The sequence below is a fragment of the Odocoileus virginianus genome, chromosome 11 (genome assembly GCF_023699985.2).
Source record: "Odocoileus virginianus isolate 20LAN1187 ecotype Illinois chromosome 11, Ovbor_1.2, whole genome shotgun sequence".
Lineage (NCBI taxonomy): Eukaryota > Metazoa > Chordata > Mammalia > Artiodactyla > Cervidae > Odocoileus > Odocoileus virginianus.
The window spans coordinates 6823451-6842913 of NC_069684.1; the positions used below are offsets into that span (position 1 = coordinate 6823451).

The window sequence follows — 19463 nt, forward strand, 5'->3', positions numbered from 1 at the left end:
TTTCCAGTGAGTCAACTCTTCACTTGAGGAGGCCTTACCAGACAGCAAAAAGGAAAACTTTACATTTGACCTTGTCCATTATAACCTTGTCCATAAACATATGACCTCATGTTTAATAAAGTGTCTCATTTAGCTGATCCAGTGTCTTTGAAGAAAACACACAGCCTTGAGATGACCTTTCCTCCTGTTCAATTTCAAGGTGGCCTTCGATGTTTAAGGTTAATGGCAGGGAGAAGGGGGCCCCAGACTTATCAGGGGCCTCGGACCCCGGCTCTTGGGGATCTCACCAGAGGCTGCCCAGTGACCTCTGCCGTGCACCTGGCTCCATCTGGCCCCCAGGGTGTCATGCTGACACCTTCCACTAAAGCCCTGATAGCAGACATTTGCTTCCATCCAAGAAGCCCTGATTATAGCAGTCTCTTCTGGACTCTGGTTGACAGGCACTCTGGTAGTTATATATCCCCTCTCCAGGGCCGTGGGCAGAGGTGAGCTGGTAGATGTTTACCGTCTGGTTCTTGGGGGCTGAGGGAAGGAGGGGAAGAGAAGCCCTGTTGGTAGCATTTGCCTGTTTCCATGGAGTCAATACTCCCATGGTGGCTGATTCCATGCTAACAGCATGGGGCCACTGAGCATGGAGCACGGTTAGACATCACGAGCTTGTCCAAGCCAGCTGCAGCCCCCTCGGGCCCTGGGGAGCTTCTGGAGTCCCTGCAGGCCACGTGACACTGTTTTACCACCCACCTCTAGGCCTGCCCAGAGGTGACTGTTCAATGCGGTTGCAGTCAGAGTTCCTCCTAGGCTTATAGTCTCCCACCATCAGGGTCCTGGGGAGCCCACCCATCCACGTTCCTTGATCTCCTCTGTTCCTGGATGGGTGCTTACTCCAAGAGGGTTAAAAACCAAAATGTATACTTCTGCCAACTACACCATCTGTCTCCCCATCTCCTTCTCAGGATCCACTTGGGCCAGAATTATCAGTCTTTCCACGCCTCTTCCTCCTAGCAAGGACCACGCTTGGTCACATTCTTCTGATTTCCAGGGTCTTAGGCCTCCCAGGTATGACTTAAAGGCAGAAAAGAACCTAGAAGCTACTTTATGACATGAGTCCTCCCTGACCTTCCCCTAAAGAAGACCAGGGAGACCTGATTGTCTCTGTAACAAGATCAGGTTCTGTTCTTTCATGGTTTACACAGGCTTTGTCACTGTGTACATATTAGCTCACTTGCTTGGTTCCAGACTTCTCCAGTCTTCTGGCCCTTTGAAAGCTAGGGCAATCACCTACATTCTTCATCTGACCACTGGGTTATACCCTGAGTACCATAAGCAACGTTACCTTGCAGTGAAATGTAACAGGAACCCATTTGTCTAGAAACATATTAAAAAACACTAAAAAGACCATAGAACTAGGCGTCAGGAGGCTAGAATGCAGTGTAATACAGTAGGGGATACATAGCTTCTGTTCCTAATCTTGAATAAGAAATCTAGAATGCAAATCGTTAGCCCTATAATCTTGGCTAGATGATCTGGTCTTCAGATACATCCTGAATCATCCTTATAAAAGATTTGAGATCTGCTCTATCTACTGCACTAGGATCTAAGACCACTTCTCTGGTTCTCCAGTTCTTATTACGTCAATCAGGGAAAAAAAAGACACACACTGATGGATGAAGAGTGTTTACCAAAGGTACTATTTAGGGGGAATCAGATAGGGTACATACAGCCCCTGGCACATCGTAGGTGCTGACCGTTGAATAAATACTGTATTTAATATTGAGAGAAGCCTAATATAAACTCGGGGCACATTTCCATTCAGATTTTAATGAGGAACTATTTTTACAGCACTGTGCTAAATGCTGTGGGTGTTGCAAAGGAAACAACACAATGCTCATTCATCTACTATTCATTCACTTAACTCAGAATAGTAGGAGAGAAGTTAAGAATAGTAATGATTGGAGGAGGCAGCCAAGCTGTGATAATAGAGAGAAGTCCGGCTGACTCGGTAGTCTGAATCAATAAAAAAACTTTGGGCTGTCATTTCCTTCTCCATGGGATCTTCCCCACCTAGGGATCAAACCTGGGTCTTCAGCATTGCAGGCAGATTCTTCACTGTCCAAGCCAGCTGGGAAGTGCTAGTTTCATAAACAGTTCAGATCCCTTCAAGGTGGATAGAAAGAAAGAAAGTGAAGTCACTCAGTTGTGTCCAACTCTTTGCGACCCCATGGACTGTAGCCCACCAGGCTCCTCTGTCCATGGGATTCTCCAGTCAAGAACACTGGAGTGGGTTGCCATTTCCTTCTCCAGGGGATCTTCCCAACCCAGGGATCAAACCCAGGTCTCCCACATTGCACGCAGACGCTTTACCCTCTGAGCCACCAGGGAAGCCCCATCAAGGTGGATAGTCCCATGTTAATCTATGCATAAATGTGTTACTGTCCTTAAAGACATTCGTACAAGGGGGAGTTTCCATTACTAGAGTCTAAACCCTGTGAGCATGGGACAAGCCCAATGGGCATGTAGTGGACTGTCAATAAAATCTGTCATGGTAATGTAACTTATTTTTGCCAGTTATCCAGATTTTGCTCTCCGTCCTTACTCCTAGTTGTTACATGAAGGTTGTGAGTGCTATAGATCCTTTTTACAACTTGCTGTCATCCTATTGGAGAAATTAGCTGATCAGACTCTTTCTTCCCTTCCTCAAACCAAGCATCCCCAGAAGCTTCAACTCTGGAGGCGATGGGTCGAAAGGAAGAAGATGACTGCAGTTCCTGGAAGAAACAGACCACCAACATCCGGAAAACCTTCATCTTCATGGAAGTGCTGGGCTCGTGAGTCCTGGGGCCAAGGCTGGGGCGGTGGGGCTGCCTGCTGAGTGGGGGGCGGTGGTTGGAGACAGCTGTCCTGGGCCAGCAGCAGATAATACACTGTCTCAACAGGTCGTAGGAGCAGAGGAGGGGCTTCAAGGGGGAATTCAGGGAAAGGCACCTGGGGTGATACAGAGTCAGTTCAGCCCTCTCCCCAAGGTTCTGCCTTCTCACCCCCGAGACCCCTGCCCTGCTTCCAGATCCATAACAACGTGTGAGTCCTGCCCTGGTTGCAGGGAAGAGGAGTTCTGGAGCACTTCCAGGGATCCTGTGACCTGAACCTTCCTGGGCCTCCTCCCCTGGCTTCCTCATTCCACTCCCCACCCCAGCGAACAGGTCAAACCCACTGTCTGCTGTCGACAGAAGGTGGTGCTTCTGAGGCTTGGAAGCCAATGGGTTACACACACCTGACTTGCCTCCCACCATCACCATCTTCTGGGGCTTCCCTGGTAGCTCAGCTCGTAAAGAATCCGCCTGCAATGCAGGAGACCCCAGTTTGATTCCTGGGTCAGGAAGATTCCCCTGGAGAAGGGATAGGCTGCCCACTCCAGTATTCTTGGACTTTCCTGGTGGCTCAGACAGTAAAGAATCCGTCTGCTGGGTTCGATCCCTGGATTGGGAAGATCCCCTGGAGGAGGGCACGACAACCCAGTCCAGTATTCTTGCCTGGAGAATCCCGGGGACAGAGGAACCTGGCGGGCTGCAGTCCGTGGGGTCGCCCAGAGTCGGACAGGTCTGAGCACACACGCACAGCCGCCGCCACCACCACCTTCTCGGCTGCATACTGAAGTACCATGTTGGAAAAGTAAAGTCAGGTTATAGCCAAGCTCCTACCCGCCTCTGGGGCGTCTGTGCCTGCCCCTTGACAGCGAATGTACGCCTGGGGGAGCAGAGACCGCCTGTCTGGGGCTGACTCTCCACTTAGTCCTGCCTCACCTCCAGGAGGCCCCAGCCTCTGACGCAGGCTGGCAGCAGCTCCAGGCCACCGGCTCCCCTGGCCTCCGAACTCCTGCTGGTCAGCTAATTAGTCTGGGCTAATTGGGCCAGGGATGCAAGGGGCCCTTCGTGGGCTGTCCACGCAAGCCAGCTTTCCTTTGAGCCAACTCTGGCTAAGTTTAGCTCCCTCCGCCTGGCTAGGAGGCAGTGACCTCAGGCAATGATGCTGCCCACACAGTCTCTGAAACCAGAGAGGAGCCGGATCAACCCTGAGAGAAGACCCCTGGGCCCTCCCACCCCAGGCAGGGGAGGCACACAGCACACAGGAGGGTCTCAGCGGCCACCCCGGGCCTCAGAGCATCCGCTCTCCATGAAAGGCCTTTGCCAAGCAGGGGTGGTTAGCAGGGGCGTTTGGGCAGGAAAGACAACTCATGAGTGAATCAAAAATGCTTTGCTAAGCATCCCAAAAATCCAGAGAAAGAGGGGGAAAGAAGCCCAGGTTGACAAGAGTGTATTCACTGTCTGCTCAGACTTGGGCTACAGGAGCTCGGAGGCAGAGGTGGGCCACCCTCAAGGAGCTCAGTGAGGTCTGCCAAGCAGCTTCTAAACCTCAGGGGACAAGGGAGCCTCCTGGGGAGCTTATTATGCCTCTGACTTTTAACTATGAAGATGTTAAGTAAAAGGGAAATAGTAGTACAGTGAACTCTGCTATACCTAAGTCCAATAACTGTTAACGTTTCACTATATTTGCTTTACACACACACACTTCACTGAACGATTTGTAAACAAGTTGCATACATCACGACACATCATCTCTGAATCCTTCTGTCTGCACCGCCTAACAACAAAGGCGTTTTCTCCTATATCCACAGTATCACTGTCACAGTCAAGAAAATGAATAATTTCCTAGCATCATTTCAATCTACAGGGTTTTTGAAAAATACAGCTTCCTGGTCTCAGAATACTAAACTGGAATTTAAAGGGCCAGGACCCGGCGGCCAGTCATCTGTATTTTGTGTTGCTGGTGGCTCTGATGTACCCAGCCCAGCACTGACATGAGGGGAGCAGACAGACAAGACGGGGCAAGTCACAGCTGTCGCAGCAGCTAAGGCTGAACAGAAGCTCAGGAGAAGACGCCTCTGCGGTGCTCGGGATGGGGACAGGCAGCCCCAGGCTGCAGACCCCGTGGCAATTCCCAGGTCGGGTGATGTCAGAGGGGCAGCTGGGCAGCGCCGACTTCCCCTGTTCAGGAAGCACCAGGATCTCATGATGAAGGCGCCTTCCCCCTAGTCCTCAGCTCCCCTGGAACCACCCATCAGGGAAAAGAGGCTTTTGTGAAATCTGCCCAGACATCACCCAAAGTTCCAGGGCCCTCGACAGCTGTAGGGACACTTGGCAAAACTCATCCATTACAGAGGATATGTCTTCGAGGGCCAGGCCTCCTTTTTTCATGGCCCAGGAGGAGATTTTTCTTCTTGGTTCCTCCCTTCCTTTTCTAACACCCATACTCCCAGCAAGAGCAGAAAACTGTTCAGAGCAGGAAACGCAAATCAAGTTCTATCACAGCAAATGCTCTTAGCTCAAAGCTCAGCCCGTCTTGCCTTCTAACCCACGCAACCTTGGCCTCTCAAAACTAGCTCCCTGCTCCCCCGTCCGGCAGATGGCACAATTAAGTCTTCTAATCCCTTGCACACACACACACACACACACACACCATGCATAAAGCAGCCTGAGCAGAAAGAGCAGTAACTACCACAACATTGCACAACCCTAGGAGATGCCACCCACTGCAGGATAGATCCCCCAGGAAGGTATTAGTTTGATCTCATTTTCCAAGTGGACTCAGAGAGGGTGTCAGCTTTGAAATCAGAGAACCATCCTCGTGTGGTTCCAAAGATACAGGCAAAAAGGAGAAATCTGAAGGCAAACCTGAGACCATCACAGGTGGAAGGAATCTTTAAGGCCATGTGGTTCAACTCTCCTTTTACAATAAGGAAAGCAAGTCTTACGATGAGTAGAAGGCAGTGATAATCCCAGTCCAAACTTCCTGGCCGTTCACCCATCCAACCTCCCTCCCTCCATCTGTCCATCACACAAACACATGAGCATTTTCCACCCAGAGCCAGGCATAGGACCTGACATCCCTCCACATCCATCTCCCCTCATTCTCTGCCTCATCCATCACAGATGGGGCTGGACCACCCTCCAGCGGCCCCACCCCTCCCTGCTGCTCTGCGCTTGCAGGCCTTTTAATCCTGCTTCTTCCCACCCCCACCTGAAGCATCACTTCCAACTTGATTTTGCTCTGGGCTCACCCTCACTGAGCCCTGAAGACTGAGCTCGGCATGTTCTTAAGTCAGAGGGCCACGGATGATGTGTTTCTCAGCTGACGCAAGAGGTTGCTTTGTACACATTAGGGGGGGGGAAAAGCCGTTTTCTCTAGCTTGCTGTCCAGAGCAAAAATGTTATCATAATTATTGTATGAAAGGATACAGTAGCTCTGAGATGACAGCCTCTGCTGGGGTTGCGCAGTATGTGACCCACCCTCCCAAGCACAGCCAAGGCCCTCTCTTAAGTGTCTGTTTCCTGTGGGGTCATAGCACTTCCTGCGTATCTGTCTGTGTGTTATTTCTCACACTAGATTCTAAGCCAGACCAATGCTCATCCCAGGGCCTGACACAGAGAGGTTCTGTCAGCTCAACCAGCATTCATGGAAAGCCTAGTAACATTTTTCAAAGTGAATGCTAATTGCCCGTTTGGGCTCTTCACTAATTTACAGGCTGCTTAAGAGCAGAATAAAAACTTTTGTTTTTATCTCTAGTGTCTAAGACTCAGTAGGTGCTCAATAAATCTTGATTGGAGGGATGAGTGAGTGAATGAATGAATAGAGCAAGCTCTGAAGGCTCTAATTAACTCGGTTCCATGTGCAGCTGGGGGAAACAGGAAACAGGTGTGTGAAACACCAAGCATTTCTAATGCCGATTCTGGATGTCCTTACGGAAGCTGGATTGCCACTTGGCCTCCATGCTGGAGTCCCCAGATGGCAGGGGAGAGGATGGTTCAGCTACTTCCTCACCTAAACTCTGTCTCCTCTTGTTACTAGCCTGTGTTCCCCCTAAAATTGTACTTCTAACAGTAATAGTACTTTACACGTGTAGTTAACTAGATGTCAGGTTACACTTGCATGCACTTTACGCATATTAATTCACATACTCTTCTCAACATCCCTATGAATCAGATACTATTGACATTCTCACTTTTCAGATGAAGAAACTGGGTATATGACTTCTTACCCAAAATCTGAGGTTCTAACCTCAGGCTCCAGCATCCACTGTTCACTGAATGTTGTTACGGCCTTGCCTTTAGAGGACCCCCCACTCCACCTCCCATGCTGCCCTTAAACCAAGGAGCCTGCAGTCTGGAGTCCAACCCTGTGTGCTCACTGGGTTCCAGCCTCCTCACCTTCAGACAGCCTGCCCGGAGCGGCCGGGCTCTACTCTTTGTCCTCACAGGTACCACGGAGCGAGGGATGCTCAGCCCCTTTGCTCCTGACGGTTGGATCACAGTAGTCATCGCCGTCTACAACTGATAGAGGAGTCTTTTCTCCCTCATGTTAGAGCCCCATCTCTCAGTGCTACTTCTCACTGCCAAGCAGTGACCACACCATGCTGAAAGTGAAAGTCACTCAGTCATGTCCGACTCTTTGTGACCCCATGGACTATACAGTCTGTGGAATTCTCTAGACCAGAATATTGGAGTGGGTAGCCTTTTCCTTCTCCAGGGATCTTCCCAACCCAGGGAGTGAACCCAGGTCTCCCACATTGCAGGTGAATTTCTCTACCTGTTGAGCCACAAGAGAAGCCCAAGAATACTGGAATGGGTAGCCTATCCCTTCTCTAGCGGACCTTCCTGACCCAGGAATTGAATTGGGATCTCCTACATTGCAGGCAGATTCTTTCAGTTTAGTTCAGTTCAGTCATTCGGTCATATCCAACTCTTTGCAATCCCATGGACTGCAGCATGCCAGGCCTCCCTGCCCATCACCAGCTCCCGGAGTTTACTCAAACTCATATCCATTGAGTCAGTGATGCCATCCAACCATCTCTGTCATCCCCTTCTCCTCCTGCCTTCAATCCTTCCCAGCATCAGGGTCTTTTCAAATGAGTCAGTTCTTCGCATCAGGTGACCAAGTTGTTGGAGTTTCAGCTTCGCCATCAGTCCTTCCAATGAATATTCAGGACTGATCTCCTTTAGGATGGGCTGGTGGGATCTCCTTGCAGTCCAAGGGACTCTCATGAGTCCTGTCCAACTATCAAGAAAGCCCACACCATGTTAGGAGAAGACAAGTGAATGACTCTGTGGCAACCTCTCTTTTTTTTTTATTTGTTAAGTTTTCTCAGAATGCACACTTGTGGCACTTGTTCATGCATCTTCACCGGCAGCCGGAGTGTCTCCACCCTTGGTGTTTCTGATATAAATTACTTGAGCTCTGTGCTTTGAAAGCAGCTTAGTGAGTCCTTTACTAAGGAGCTCCCGAAGGGCTGCCCTGCCCAGGGAACCACCAAGCTTCAGTCTCTCAGAGACAGCAGCCAGAGTTATAAGCGTATAGTTGGGCTCTTATTTACAGGATCTGTCATATGCTGCCTCACTAAGATCAGCAGTGACCTCTCCTTAATGGGTTTGCCAAGAGGAGCAATTTCCAGACCTAAAGCAGTTTCTGAGAATCATCCAAAATCTTGGAACTGGGCAAGAGCAACCAGCCTCCTAGCCCCTGAGTCAAAGAATACAATGGCATGTCAGATAGGATCCGCCAGGGCGCCCACGATGACAATGAAACAAGTTACCAGCCACACCTTCTTTCATCTGCCCTTTGCTTTTGTCCCCAGCAATGTTCCCTAGCCTGCCAGTACTAATGTTTATCTCTTGGTGTTTTCTACTCAGAGGAGCTTTCTCGGAAGTCTTCCTGGTGAAACAAAGGGTAACTGGGAAGCTCTTTGCCCTGAAGTGCATCAAAAAGTCACCTGCCTTCCGGGACAGCAGCCTGGAGAATGAGATCGCTGTGCTGAAAAAGTGAGTGGGTCTTAGTGTTGGTCAAGGACAACCAAGGGATCACAACCTTTCCTTCACAAATTACCTTTGAGAGAGACTGAGGCGGGACTTCCACCCCCAAAATTATCACTCCCTTTGCTTGAGCTGATGAGTCAGTTTGATCCGTCAGCTATACTAACCAGACAGCTGTCTTGGTTGGTTTTTTTTTTTTTTTCATCAGATCAATTAGTGTTCAACTGAGAGCCAAGCTGGTTTGTGCACATGGACCACGAAGTAATTAGCTCAAAGGACCAAAAATCAATTGAAAGTCAACACCAGGAAGAATTAATAATTAAGGAAATAATACAAGATTTGGAAATGAGCTTCAATTTCTCTAACTCAAATGTAGGTTCAGCATTCCAACTATCACAATGGAGACAACACTAACAAATCATCAAATGTTTACAACAGGACTCGTAAACCAGACCCCTATAGAGCCCCTACAGTAATCCAAAAGTGACTAGGAATCAGGACCACAAAGATGAAGTAAAAAAAACTCTTTATCCTCAGGAACTCATATCTTTGTTAGCAGAGACAGAGGTACCTGTAACAAATGCCAGTCCCATTGGTTGTGAGCCACACTAGCAAAAGACAGAGTGTAGAAGAGAGAGATTCATGTTGCCTGTATGTGTGTCTTCATGAGTATGGATTTTAGGTACATTTTCAAAGAGGACAGACCTTGATGGATGAGTAGAATTCTATGGAGGCAGGAAGGGAAGTACAGAAAGAGAAGTCAGGTAAAGTGTAGCATAACTATTAATGGAATCATGGAAGGGCAAGGGACATCAGGGGAGAGTTAGAATTGGAAGCCCCTGAACTGAGAGTGAGTTCCGTCAAGGGACAGAAGATGTAACTAAAATGGTGAAGGGGAACCTGATAATAAAGGGTGTTGGATGCCATGATAAAAAATACTGACTTTATTCATCAAGGGATTTTAAGGCAACATTTCCATGATGGGTTTATATTTTAGAGTCATTCCCTCTTAAGCATGGTGGTAGATGGATTGGAGGATGCCAGCCTAGAGGACAGAAGACCAACTGCCAAACATTCTCAATAACTGAGGCAAGGGATGAGGACCAAAGGTGGTGGCAAGATCACGTGGTGGCAGGAAGACTGAGTTCAAGAGATGTTTCAGAGAGAGAGGTGGTTGGTAGGAGTATAAACAAAAAAAAGCATTAAAAAGACCCTGAGACTCAGCTGTTCTATGGACAGTCATATCATTCATTGCTTAGTACAGCAAATGAAAAGGATGTGTAGGCCGAGATGAAATAGAAATTGGTTGCAATATATTGAATATAAATATCCACCTACCTCTATATATATTGAATAAATACCCAGCTATCTCTATATAGCAGTGTCTGGTAGAAGAGTTGGTCTGGGCTCCAGGAGATTAGGGCAGAGAGAGACTATAGGCTCATTGGTCCTTCTTATCATTACATTGTATCACCAGTCCCTAGCAGCATAGATATTCAATAAATATTTGTTCAGTGAGTAAATCATCGATAAATTACTGTTAGCATCATCAGCTTATAAATTTAGATGAATCCATCAGACAGTCGCTGCATGGAGTCTGTATTTTTTTTAATATCTTCAAGATGCTAGCTACTCTTGATTATGTGTTTACTATTCCCCAAGCACTGTACTAAGCATTGTACATGTCTTACCGCTTTTCATCCTGATATAATTCTATGGAAGAGATATACTTTATAGACAAGGAAAGCAAGGTTTGAAAGGTTTGAGTAAACCAGCCAAGATTACCCAAGTAGCAAATGGACCTGAACTCAGGTCCAGTTGTCTCCAAGTTGAAGTTAATCCTTGTACTGCACAACCCTGGGTAAAACTACCTCTTCCCCTGGGTAGAGACTTTCCTCCTAGATGGGCATGCACAGAATTGCTGCTTGCAAACCAACCCCTCAACTAATATGATTATTCTGCTTGACTCAGCCTCTGAGTAATCCCAGACAAAGGTAGTCTGGGGCAGGGTTTCTTGGCCTAGGTGCTACTGACAATTTAGACCAGTTAATTCTTTGTTGTGTTGAGGGCTCTCCTAAGCATTGCAGGGTGCTTAGCATCATTCCTGTCTCTACCTACTAAATGCCAGAAACACATCCCCCGCCCCCAATTGTGACAAACAAAAATGTCAGCAGATACTGTCAAAGACTCCCTGAGGAATAAAAGAGCCCCAGGCTGAGAACCGCTGATCTACGGCATCCCACGGAACTGACCCTCAAAATGAGCATCTGTCTTACTCACAATATCCTGGAACAATCATCTTGCAATGCTTCCTCCTAGGTTATCCATGAGGAGGCTTACTAACCTACATCCCAACTGTTGAGGGATCACACTTGATGGGATGTTTCTGAAGGAGACTTGGAGACCGATTTTGTAGAACAAACTAATGATCAAAGATCCCTCAGCTTCCCTCAGTTCTTTTAGCTTTCTGTCTCGGTAAAGTTTAAAGAGATTCCTGGAGTAACAGTGAGGTGTTTGTTCCCTGAAGTCAGGAGGATCAGTTACCCATTCAAAAATACAAATTGAACACCACGCTGGGAATCTTTTCTCTGGAATTTCTTTCTTACTGCTTCACAAGGACCCTGTCTTCCTAAACATTGTCCTCAAAAGTCTCTGGAAGAAATCAAAGTCCGTCTAGGCTAGTCTGCATTCTCTGTCTGGACCACGTGAACCGTATGTCGTTCACAGTGACCCTTCTCTTCCTCAGGATCAAGCATGAGAACATTGTGACCTTGGAGGACATCTATGAGAGCACCACTCACTACTACCTGGTCATGCAGCTGTAAGTGCGTGGGGACCGCTTCCTCCACACGTGTCTGGTGTGACCTTAGAGCCTCGGAGAGGCCCGTCGGTGGTAAGGGAAGGATGGTGATTAAAAGACAAGTCAAGAATTAGTTCAAGAGGCTCTAAAGTGCCAAGAGTTCTTTCTGGTTGTGGACGTGTTCTGCGTGGACCGAGAATTGAAACTAGGGCTGATATTTGAGTTGGGATGTACCAGTGTAGCCTCACCACTTGTTGAAATGCCAGACTGTAAATGGCTGTAGCCCTAACTTGTCCATCCTTCCCTGCTTCCCTATGCCTCTCAGACTTTCTGGACTGCCTCACAACCCTACAATTGGAAGGGTAATGCCCAGCATAGCAGGAAGCCTCCAGAACCTTCCTCTGGCACCGTGGCTTGAGTCCATTTTGACCCATCAGTCCATGTTCTCTAAAGAAAGTGAAGTGAAAGTGTTAGTGACTCAGTTGTATCTGACTCTTTGCGACCCCATGGACTGTGGCCCGCCAGGCTCCTCTGTCCATGGAATTCCCCAGGCAAGGATACTGGAGTGGGTAACCTTTCCCTTCTCCAGGGATCTCCCCAATGCAGGGATCAAACGTGAGTCTACTGCATTGCAGTAGACCAGTTCTTTACCGTTTGAGCCCCCGGGAAGCCCCCATGTTCTCTAAACTGAGTATTAAGTATTTTAGCATCACTCCAGGGTAAAATTACCATGAAAGTAGAAGCCATAAGTAGATAGATAGACAGCAATTCAATAGAAAGAATGACTTTCTCAAAAGAGAGCCACCCAGTGTTAAAAATAAGCTGAGATTGTGTGTGTGTCCACGTGTCGGACAGAAATGGTGCCACATTGCAAAGGTGTCCATGTGATGGTGACATCCAGATAAGAGCTATGCCTGAGAGTGACTGATGTAGGGCTGGTCAGTGCCCCGAGGGCTCATCCTTAGGTTCAGAGATGCTTCTGTGTATAAGGTACACACACACACACACACACACACACACACACACACTCACACATATATATACACTAACCCTGCAATCTCAGCAAAGGTGGATGCAATCTTTTTAACGAATAGGCTGATTCCCCGGGGAATTTTAATGAGTCTACTCAGGCTATTAACTCCTGGATTCACATGAGGCCCAGTGAATAGTGGTAGCAAGCAGCCAAGGGAGTGAGCTTAGAGGGACCCAGAGCAGCACCAACAAGTGACCAGGGGTCAGGGGGCACCTTAATAAGACCAAGTCAACAGAATGAGCACACAGTCACCAGGTGGGAGGGTGGGCAGGTTTAGATGTCACCAAAGTACCGTCAAGGCTTCCAGAGCACCAGCTCCAGGACCCAGGCTGCTCTGAGTCAGGAATTCATAGTCATGCACAAAGAGTGTCTTTTTCATGAGCCTCCAGCTCCCACAACAGGGCCCAGAGCTCCAGGGAGGAACAAAAAGCATAGGGTGGTGTGCATTTTCATTAGAGAAACTTCTGCTCCCTTATTGCTGGTGGCGCCGTCAGGTGTGGATATCCACAAGCAATGTCGCTTGCAGGAGCTGCAGGGAGTCAGTTTCCGTCATAATACACAGAAATATCAGGAAAAAGACAAAAAGTAAAACAGTCTGTCTTAGGAGGGAGGGAATTCTCTGCCACTGACGTGTTCCGGTACTGACAGAAAACTTGGCAAAAGCAGTTTAGAGAACATCCAAGACGTGAGGGCCGGACTTGATCCTAAAGCTCCTGTGAACCCTCAGACACTGTACTGTGTGAGCCTAAAAACACTACTATGACTCCACCTCATAATTTCAGCTTTAGGTAACTCAATTTTCCAAAATGAGGAAAGAAACCCTGGCAGAAGCCCAGTTAGCCTCATCCTTCTCTTTTCTGCTTTGTCTGATTTCAGCTTCACTTCTCCCTTTCATCATGGCTTCTTATGTCCCAGGCCAGGAAAGAAGGCAGCTGTGAAATATGTCCACAGGAAGCAATGATTGGAATATAGTTGATTTACAATGTTATATTAGTTGAAAATCGACTTCTTGCAAAACCCTCAACAGTGGTATTTTGCATCTAAAAAAAAAAAGTTTCCATAGACAGGTCAATGGTTGGCCAAAAGAAATGACTCCTAGTGATAGCACTTCAGGTACTCAAAGGATGTATCCTGAGATGGGAGTGGTTCCCCCTGCACCCCTTGAATGGCAGTGTGTGGAACCCTGCCTACTCCATCAAAGAGCTCTCTGTCCCCAGAGCTCCAGAATAAAGGCATTCATGTCCCTTTGACTTGAAATAAGGACTGGATTCCTGCACTTGCCCTGTGTCCACAGTGTTTCTGGTGGGGAGCTCTTTGACCGGATTCTGGAACGGGGTGTCTACACAGAGAAGGATGCCAGCCTGGTGATCCAGCAGGTGTTGTCAGCTGTGAAATACCTCCACGAGAATGGCATCGTCCACAGAGACTTAAAGGTGCTGAGACGGGGCCCTCGGGGAAACACGGAATGATTCTTCGGGAAGCTGCATGAGTCGTGGGCAGTCTAAGCTCTGTAAAACGAGAGAGTTGGGCCAGACGATCCCTAAGATCCCTTTCACTCTCAGATTCTGGAACAAATCTCAGGTGACTGAACAATCATTGTTAATTTGCACCTCAGCCTTTTTCTGATTTTCACTATCCTCACCCTACTAGGTTACCAAGATAATCCATGCTATTCCTTGAACACAGCCTTGAATACTGAGAGTCAACATCGCACCAGACATGCACCAGAGTTTAGAGACATCAGACAAAATAAGGGTTGGTTTCCTCAAAGAACAAAACAATTTTGGGGTAGTTGGGGATGAGAAGAAGGAAGGGTTAGTATATCAATAGCTATAAAGCTAAGTAAAGTCAGGGCCAAAACCAAAATACAAGTTGCTGAGTTATGGTGAATGAAGGTCCAGGTAGGAAGAAGATAGGAAAAATGGAGGGAAATAAGTCTGGCCTTAAAAATCAGGAGCCCAGCGTGCAGCTTTCTAAGAAATTATGTATTGTGGAAAGGAAAGAAATGCATGTTTCAGGTGATTATATCCTACATTACATGATATTTCTCTTCCCTCACAGCCTGAAAACCTCCTGTACCTCACCCCTGAGGAGAATTCTAAGATCATGATCACAGACTTTGGTCTCTCCAAGATGGAGCAGAGTGGTGTCATGTCCACTGCCTGCGGGACCCCAGGCTATGTGGGTGAGTCTAGGGACAGAAGGGAGGTTGACCAGTTGGCTACATTCCTCCACATGGATATTACTCACAGAAAAAGACTGCTGTGAGGAGACAGTGGTGATCGTAGTATAGCAGTCACATGTGAGGTTTAGGGCCACCCGATCTATCTGGTCTAAGGTTTGAGTAGCTCAGTTGGTAAAGAATCCGCCTGCCATGCAGAAGACCCCAGTTCGATTCCTGGGTTGGGAAGATCCCCTGGAGAAGGAATGGGCTGCCCACTCCTGTATTCTTGGGCTTCCTTGGTGGCTCAGCTGGTAAGGAATCCACCTGCAATGCGGGAGACCCAGGTTCGATCCCTGGGTTGAAAAGTCCCCTGATGAAAGGAACAGCTACCCACTCCAGTATTCTGGCCTGGAAAATTCCATAGACTGTATAATCCATGGGGTCACAAAGAGTCAGACATGACTGAGTGGCTTTCACTTTCACTTTCCATCTGAAGCTCCTCCACCTGCTCCCAAACCCTACATCTTTTAAAGACATCCTACCGCTGAGCCTTCCCACTGCCCCGTCTATACTTTGGCTCTCATTTTTGCAGCAAGGCTTCCTGCTCTTGTTTTTCCACCTAGACCACTGATAGAAACAAGATTGCAAATCCAGAGATCAGTAGATTGCAGAGGGGTTGGCCAGTAGCCCCACTCTCTCCTTTCTCCCAGTCTGGAGGAGACCTCAGCCCCCCCCGCCCCAACTACTGGTATTCTGGAGGTGCAGTGTTGAGTTTGAATCTGAGGAACTTAAATATGGGCACCCAAATATACACCCAAGGACATACCCTAGGAAACTGACACAAGTGGGGCCCCCTGCCTCATAGCTCTGTGGGCTTCCAGGGCCCCCCAAAAGGGGACAACAGGCGGGGCACCAGGAGAGAGCATTCCTGGGCTCTCGGAAGGAGAAGGCCAAAGCTCAGAGGACCCACGTCTGCCCCTTCTCTCTGCCCCTTCACTCGTCACCTGGGTGGGGCTGCGCGTGGGAAGTATAACCCTGACTCAACAGAGGGAATCTTCTCTCTCCCCAGAAGAGAGGTTGGTTACTTACCAACAGGTTTTGAGTCCACAGGATACAAATCCCTGGTATCTGGGATAAATACCGAAGGCAGCTCACTACTGCCCCGGAGCTGCCAGTCAGAGGAAGACATGGCCATTCCCTCATGGAGCTCTTGGGCTGATGGGGAATACTGAGGCCTGCCCTCAGGAGGTAACAGAGACTGATGGGACAGTTCCCACCTGCCCTCTGGAAGCTCCTCAATTAACGGGAACTTCTGTTTTCAGGGAGATCCCAATCTCATGAGAGGAAAAAGTCCTTACCTTGCGGATTTCCCTGTCTAAGGATGCCTGCCCTGGGGGTCTCCCATCTGAGTGGAAAGCTACAGGCCCTGCCTCCAGATCAGTCTAAAGCAGGAAACCTAGCCCCGGAGATCCCCAGTCTGATGGAGGAGTCATGGGCCCTGTCACGGGACCTCCCAGTGTACTGGAGAAAGATTTAGCCTGCTGGGAGAGACACCGTCCCTGTCCTAGGAGAATGTCTAGTCTTAAACATCAACACCATCCCAGGTGCCACCCTAGTTCTCTTCCCTAAGCCTCTTCCTGACCCTTGACACTCATCCTTCACCCCTGACTCTTCCTTTGGTTTACTGCAGCTCCAGAAGTGCTGGCCCAGAAACCCTACAGCAAGGCTGTGGATTGCTGGTCCATCGGCGTCATCACTTACATATTGTGAGTAGAAGCTGGCATTGGCTCAGTTCCTGAGGAATCTCAGAGCCTACTCACCCTTTCCTCTCTCCTCCCCATCTCAGCACCTCAAGCAGCATCCACCTCCAAAGCATGTGCATGGACACATGCATTCACACACACACACACTTACTCATGCACACAGCTCCAGAGGATCTTGTCCTGATCTCCACCCGGTTATAAAAACAGAGTTCTTATGTGGCACTCCCGCTTTCTGCATCCCACCCCCGTTTACTGTATATAAACGCACGGAGTCCCACTCTATGGAAGGAGCAGTTAAGGAGGGGGAAGACACCCTAAACTCAGAAGCCAAGTGGGCACAATGTCCCCGTCTCAGATTTCTCTCCCGGTAACGTCAGCCCAAAGCAAAAGGATGGCCTGGATAAACCTAGTCACTGCTCCTCTCACGTTCTCAGGCTCTCCTTCCCAAATCTGCTCACCAGCCCTGCCCAGTATCCCTTCTCACTGATAGCAAACTTTGCTCTTGAAAAATAATGTGAAATTAATCATTTCCTCCTCAGTGTGGATGCATTTCTCTATTTCCTCAACGTATGTTGAATAACTCTTCTCTTCGATGAGCTACTGAACAAATTCCCATTGGCTGTCTCCTGTGTGCCAAGCAGTGGTTTAGGTTCTAAAGAATGAAGAACCAAACAGCCTAAAAAAATCCCTCAGGAAAGTTACATTCAAGTAGACATTTCTACCATCCTTCTTAAAGATAGTCAACTGATACGTTATCTAAAGAGTCAGGGTTCCCTGGTGGTTCAAATGGTAAAGAATCTGCCTGCAATGCAGGAGACCTGGGATCTATTCCTGGGTTGGAAAGATCCCCTGGAGAAGGGAATGGCAACCCACTCCAGTATTCTTGCCTGGAGAATCCCATGGACAGAGCAGCCTGTGGGCTACAGTCTACGGGATCGCAAAGAGTTAGACACGACTGAGCAACTAACACTTTCGCTTTTCAAGAGTCATGGGGGCTTCCCCAGTGACACAGCGGTAGAGAATACCCCTGCAATGCAGGAGCCGCAGGAGACGCGGGTTCAATCTCTGGGTCAGGAAGACTGCCTGGAGGAGGACATGGCAATCCACTCCAGTATTCTTGGGTGGAGAATCCCATGGACAGAGGAGCCTGGTGGGCTCCAGTTCATAGAGTCGCAAAGAGTTGGACACAACTGAAGCGACTTTGTACACATGCAAGAATCAGGGGAAGGGAGAAAGGGAGGGTTTGGGGGATAGAATGTACAAAGGGCCACCTGTTCCAAACTTCGGTTCCCGAATAAACATTTGATAGAACCTGCATCATTCCTGCATCAGTTGGACATGACTGAAGCAACTTAGCACATGCACGCATCATTCGTGAATCAGGGGCAGACCCAGGTACTGATCACACTGCTGACTGGGGACCCTCATTGCCTGCCTGTGTATATAGTGGAGGCTGGGCAGAGGGGAGCGGCTAGCCCAGGATGGGGTCCTTCGGCAGCATATGCCTTGCTGTTCCACTACAGGCTGTGCGGGTACCCCCCCTTCTACGAGGAAACTGAGTCTAAGCTGTTTGAGAAGATCAAGGAAGGCTACTATGAGTTTGAATCTCCATTCTGGGATGACATTTCTGAGTCAGGTAAGACCAGTCCGAGGGAAAGACAAGATAACAGGCTCAAGGCAGAGGCTGCCAAGAGAAGCGAGCTTAACAAAGGATGACAGTCCTGGCTCTTGGCAGGCCCTGGGGAATCTGATGGAACAGGCTGCCAAGGAAAGTGGAGAAATCTTTATCTGGTTCAAAGGCCAAATAAATGATTCGCATCTAAGGCTCCTGCTTCTGTTTTCCTGGAGGCAGGACCGTGGGATGCCTGGAAAAGCAGGGAGGTACTTCAGACGAGGGGCCAGGAGGGCAGAACAGGCACAGGGCTGTGTTCCAGGCAGGAGGGGCAAAACCAAGGCCGAGTTTTGCTTTCACCTGTCCAGCCCGAGAGCCTGCATGGTCTGTGTAAGCGAAGGCCGTCAGTATTTGTCCTTGGGTCCGTTTAAGTGGGGATCAGAGCTAAGCCAGCATTCACGCGTGTGCCCATGTGTGGTGCTGGCCCCTAACTGGCGCAGGCGGGCACCCGCGTGGCGTCAGGCACATGGGCGCCTCGTGACCAGAGATGTGTCTGCAGTGCTGCGTGTGGGTGACACGGCTGCGTGGAGCCGCTCTGGTGGTTTCGGGTGGGTTGTTGCTTGGTGGTTTGGATTCTTTTTCTCTTTCAAGACTCTTATAATTGCCTCTTTGGAAGGCAAAGCTCATATCTTTGGAAGATGAGCTAAAGATGCCTTCTGTGCCACCCACCAGCCTGGAAGTGAGTCTCCATCAGTCATGAGATCTGGTCCTTAGCTGCTGTGTCTTTGGTTGCTCCCTACAGCCAAGGATTTTATTTGCCACTTGCTGGAGAAGGACCCGAATAAGCGGTACACCTGTGAGAAGGCCCTGAGGCACCCCTGGTGAGTAAGTGAGTGACCCCAGACCCTCACTGTTGCTCCCCAGACACCATGCTGACTTTTTCACAGCGCATTTCCCTGGAGTCTGCTTGCCCTGAGCTGTTTACCGGTGTGATACCCAAAGGGCACAGATCAGATTGAGCCACAGATGTAAAGAGCATTTATTGAGGTGGATTCTGACCCAACAGTAGCAGCTGGATCATCAAATCAGGAATCAGATGCAGCCAGATAGACAACTTTACTCTCCTCAAGAGCATCATCTCACTCTGGGGTCAAAGCCTGCTCCATGCAAGGTGCTTTGAGAACAATCATAAAGCAACCAATTGGTAAAGCAGGTAAGGGGCTTCCCAGGTGG

The 19463-nt window shown here is 48.8% G+C and overlaps 1 protein-coding gene across 4 annotated transcripts in view; it reads left to right on the forward strand.

The window, feature by feature from the left end:
• Positions 1–19463, forward strand: part of CAMK1G (calcium/calmodulin dependent protein kinase IG) — a 31778-nt gene that overhangs the window by 7277 nt on the left and 5038 nt on the right. For all 4 annotated transcript variants that reach the window (XM_070473874.1, XM_070473871.1, XM_070473872.1 and 1 more), the window contains exons 2-9: positions 2705–2825; positions 8739–8867; positions 11605–11679; positions 13986–14124; positions 14753–14876; positions 16546–16621; positions 18142–18254; positions 19033–19111. In XM_070473874.1, coding sequence (XP_070329975.1) covers positions 2734–2825; positions 8739–8867; positions 11605–11679; positions 13986–14124; positions 14753–14876; positions 16546–16621; positions 18142–18254; positions 19033–19111 — 827 coding nt within the window. In that variant the 5' untranslated portion in view covers positions 2705–2733. The remainder of the gene's footprint in view (positions 1–2704; positions 2826–8738; positions 8868–11604; positions 11680–13985; positions 14125–14752; positions 14877–16545; positions 16622–18141; positions 18255–19032; positions 19112–19463) is intronic.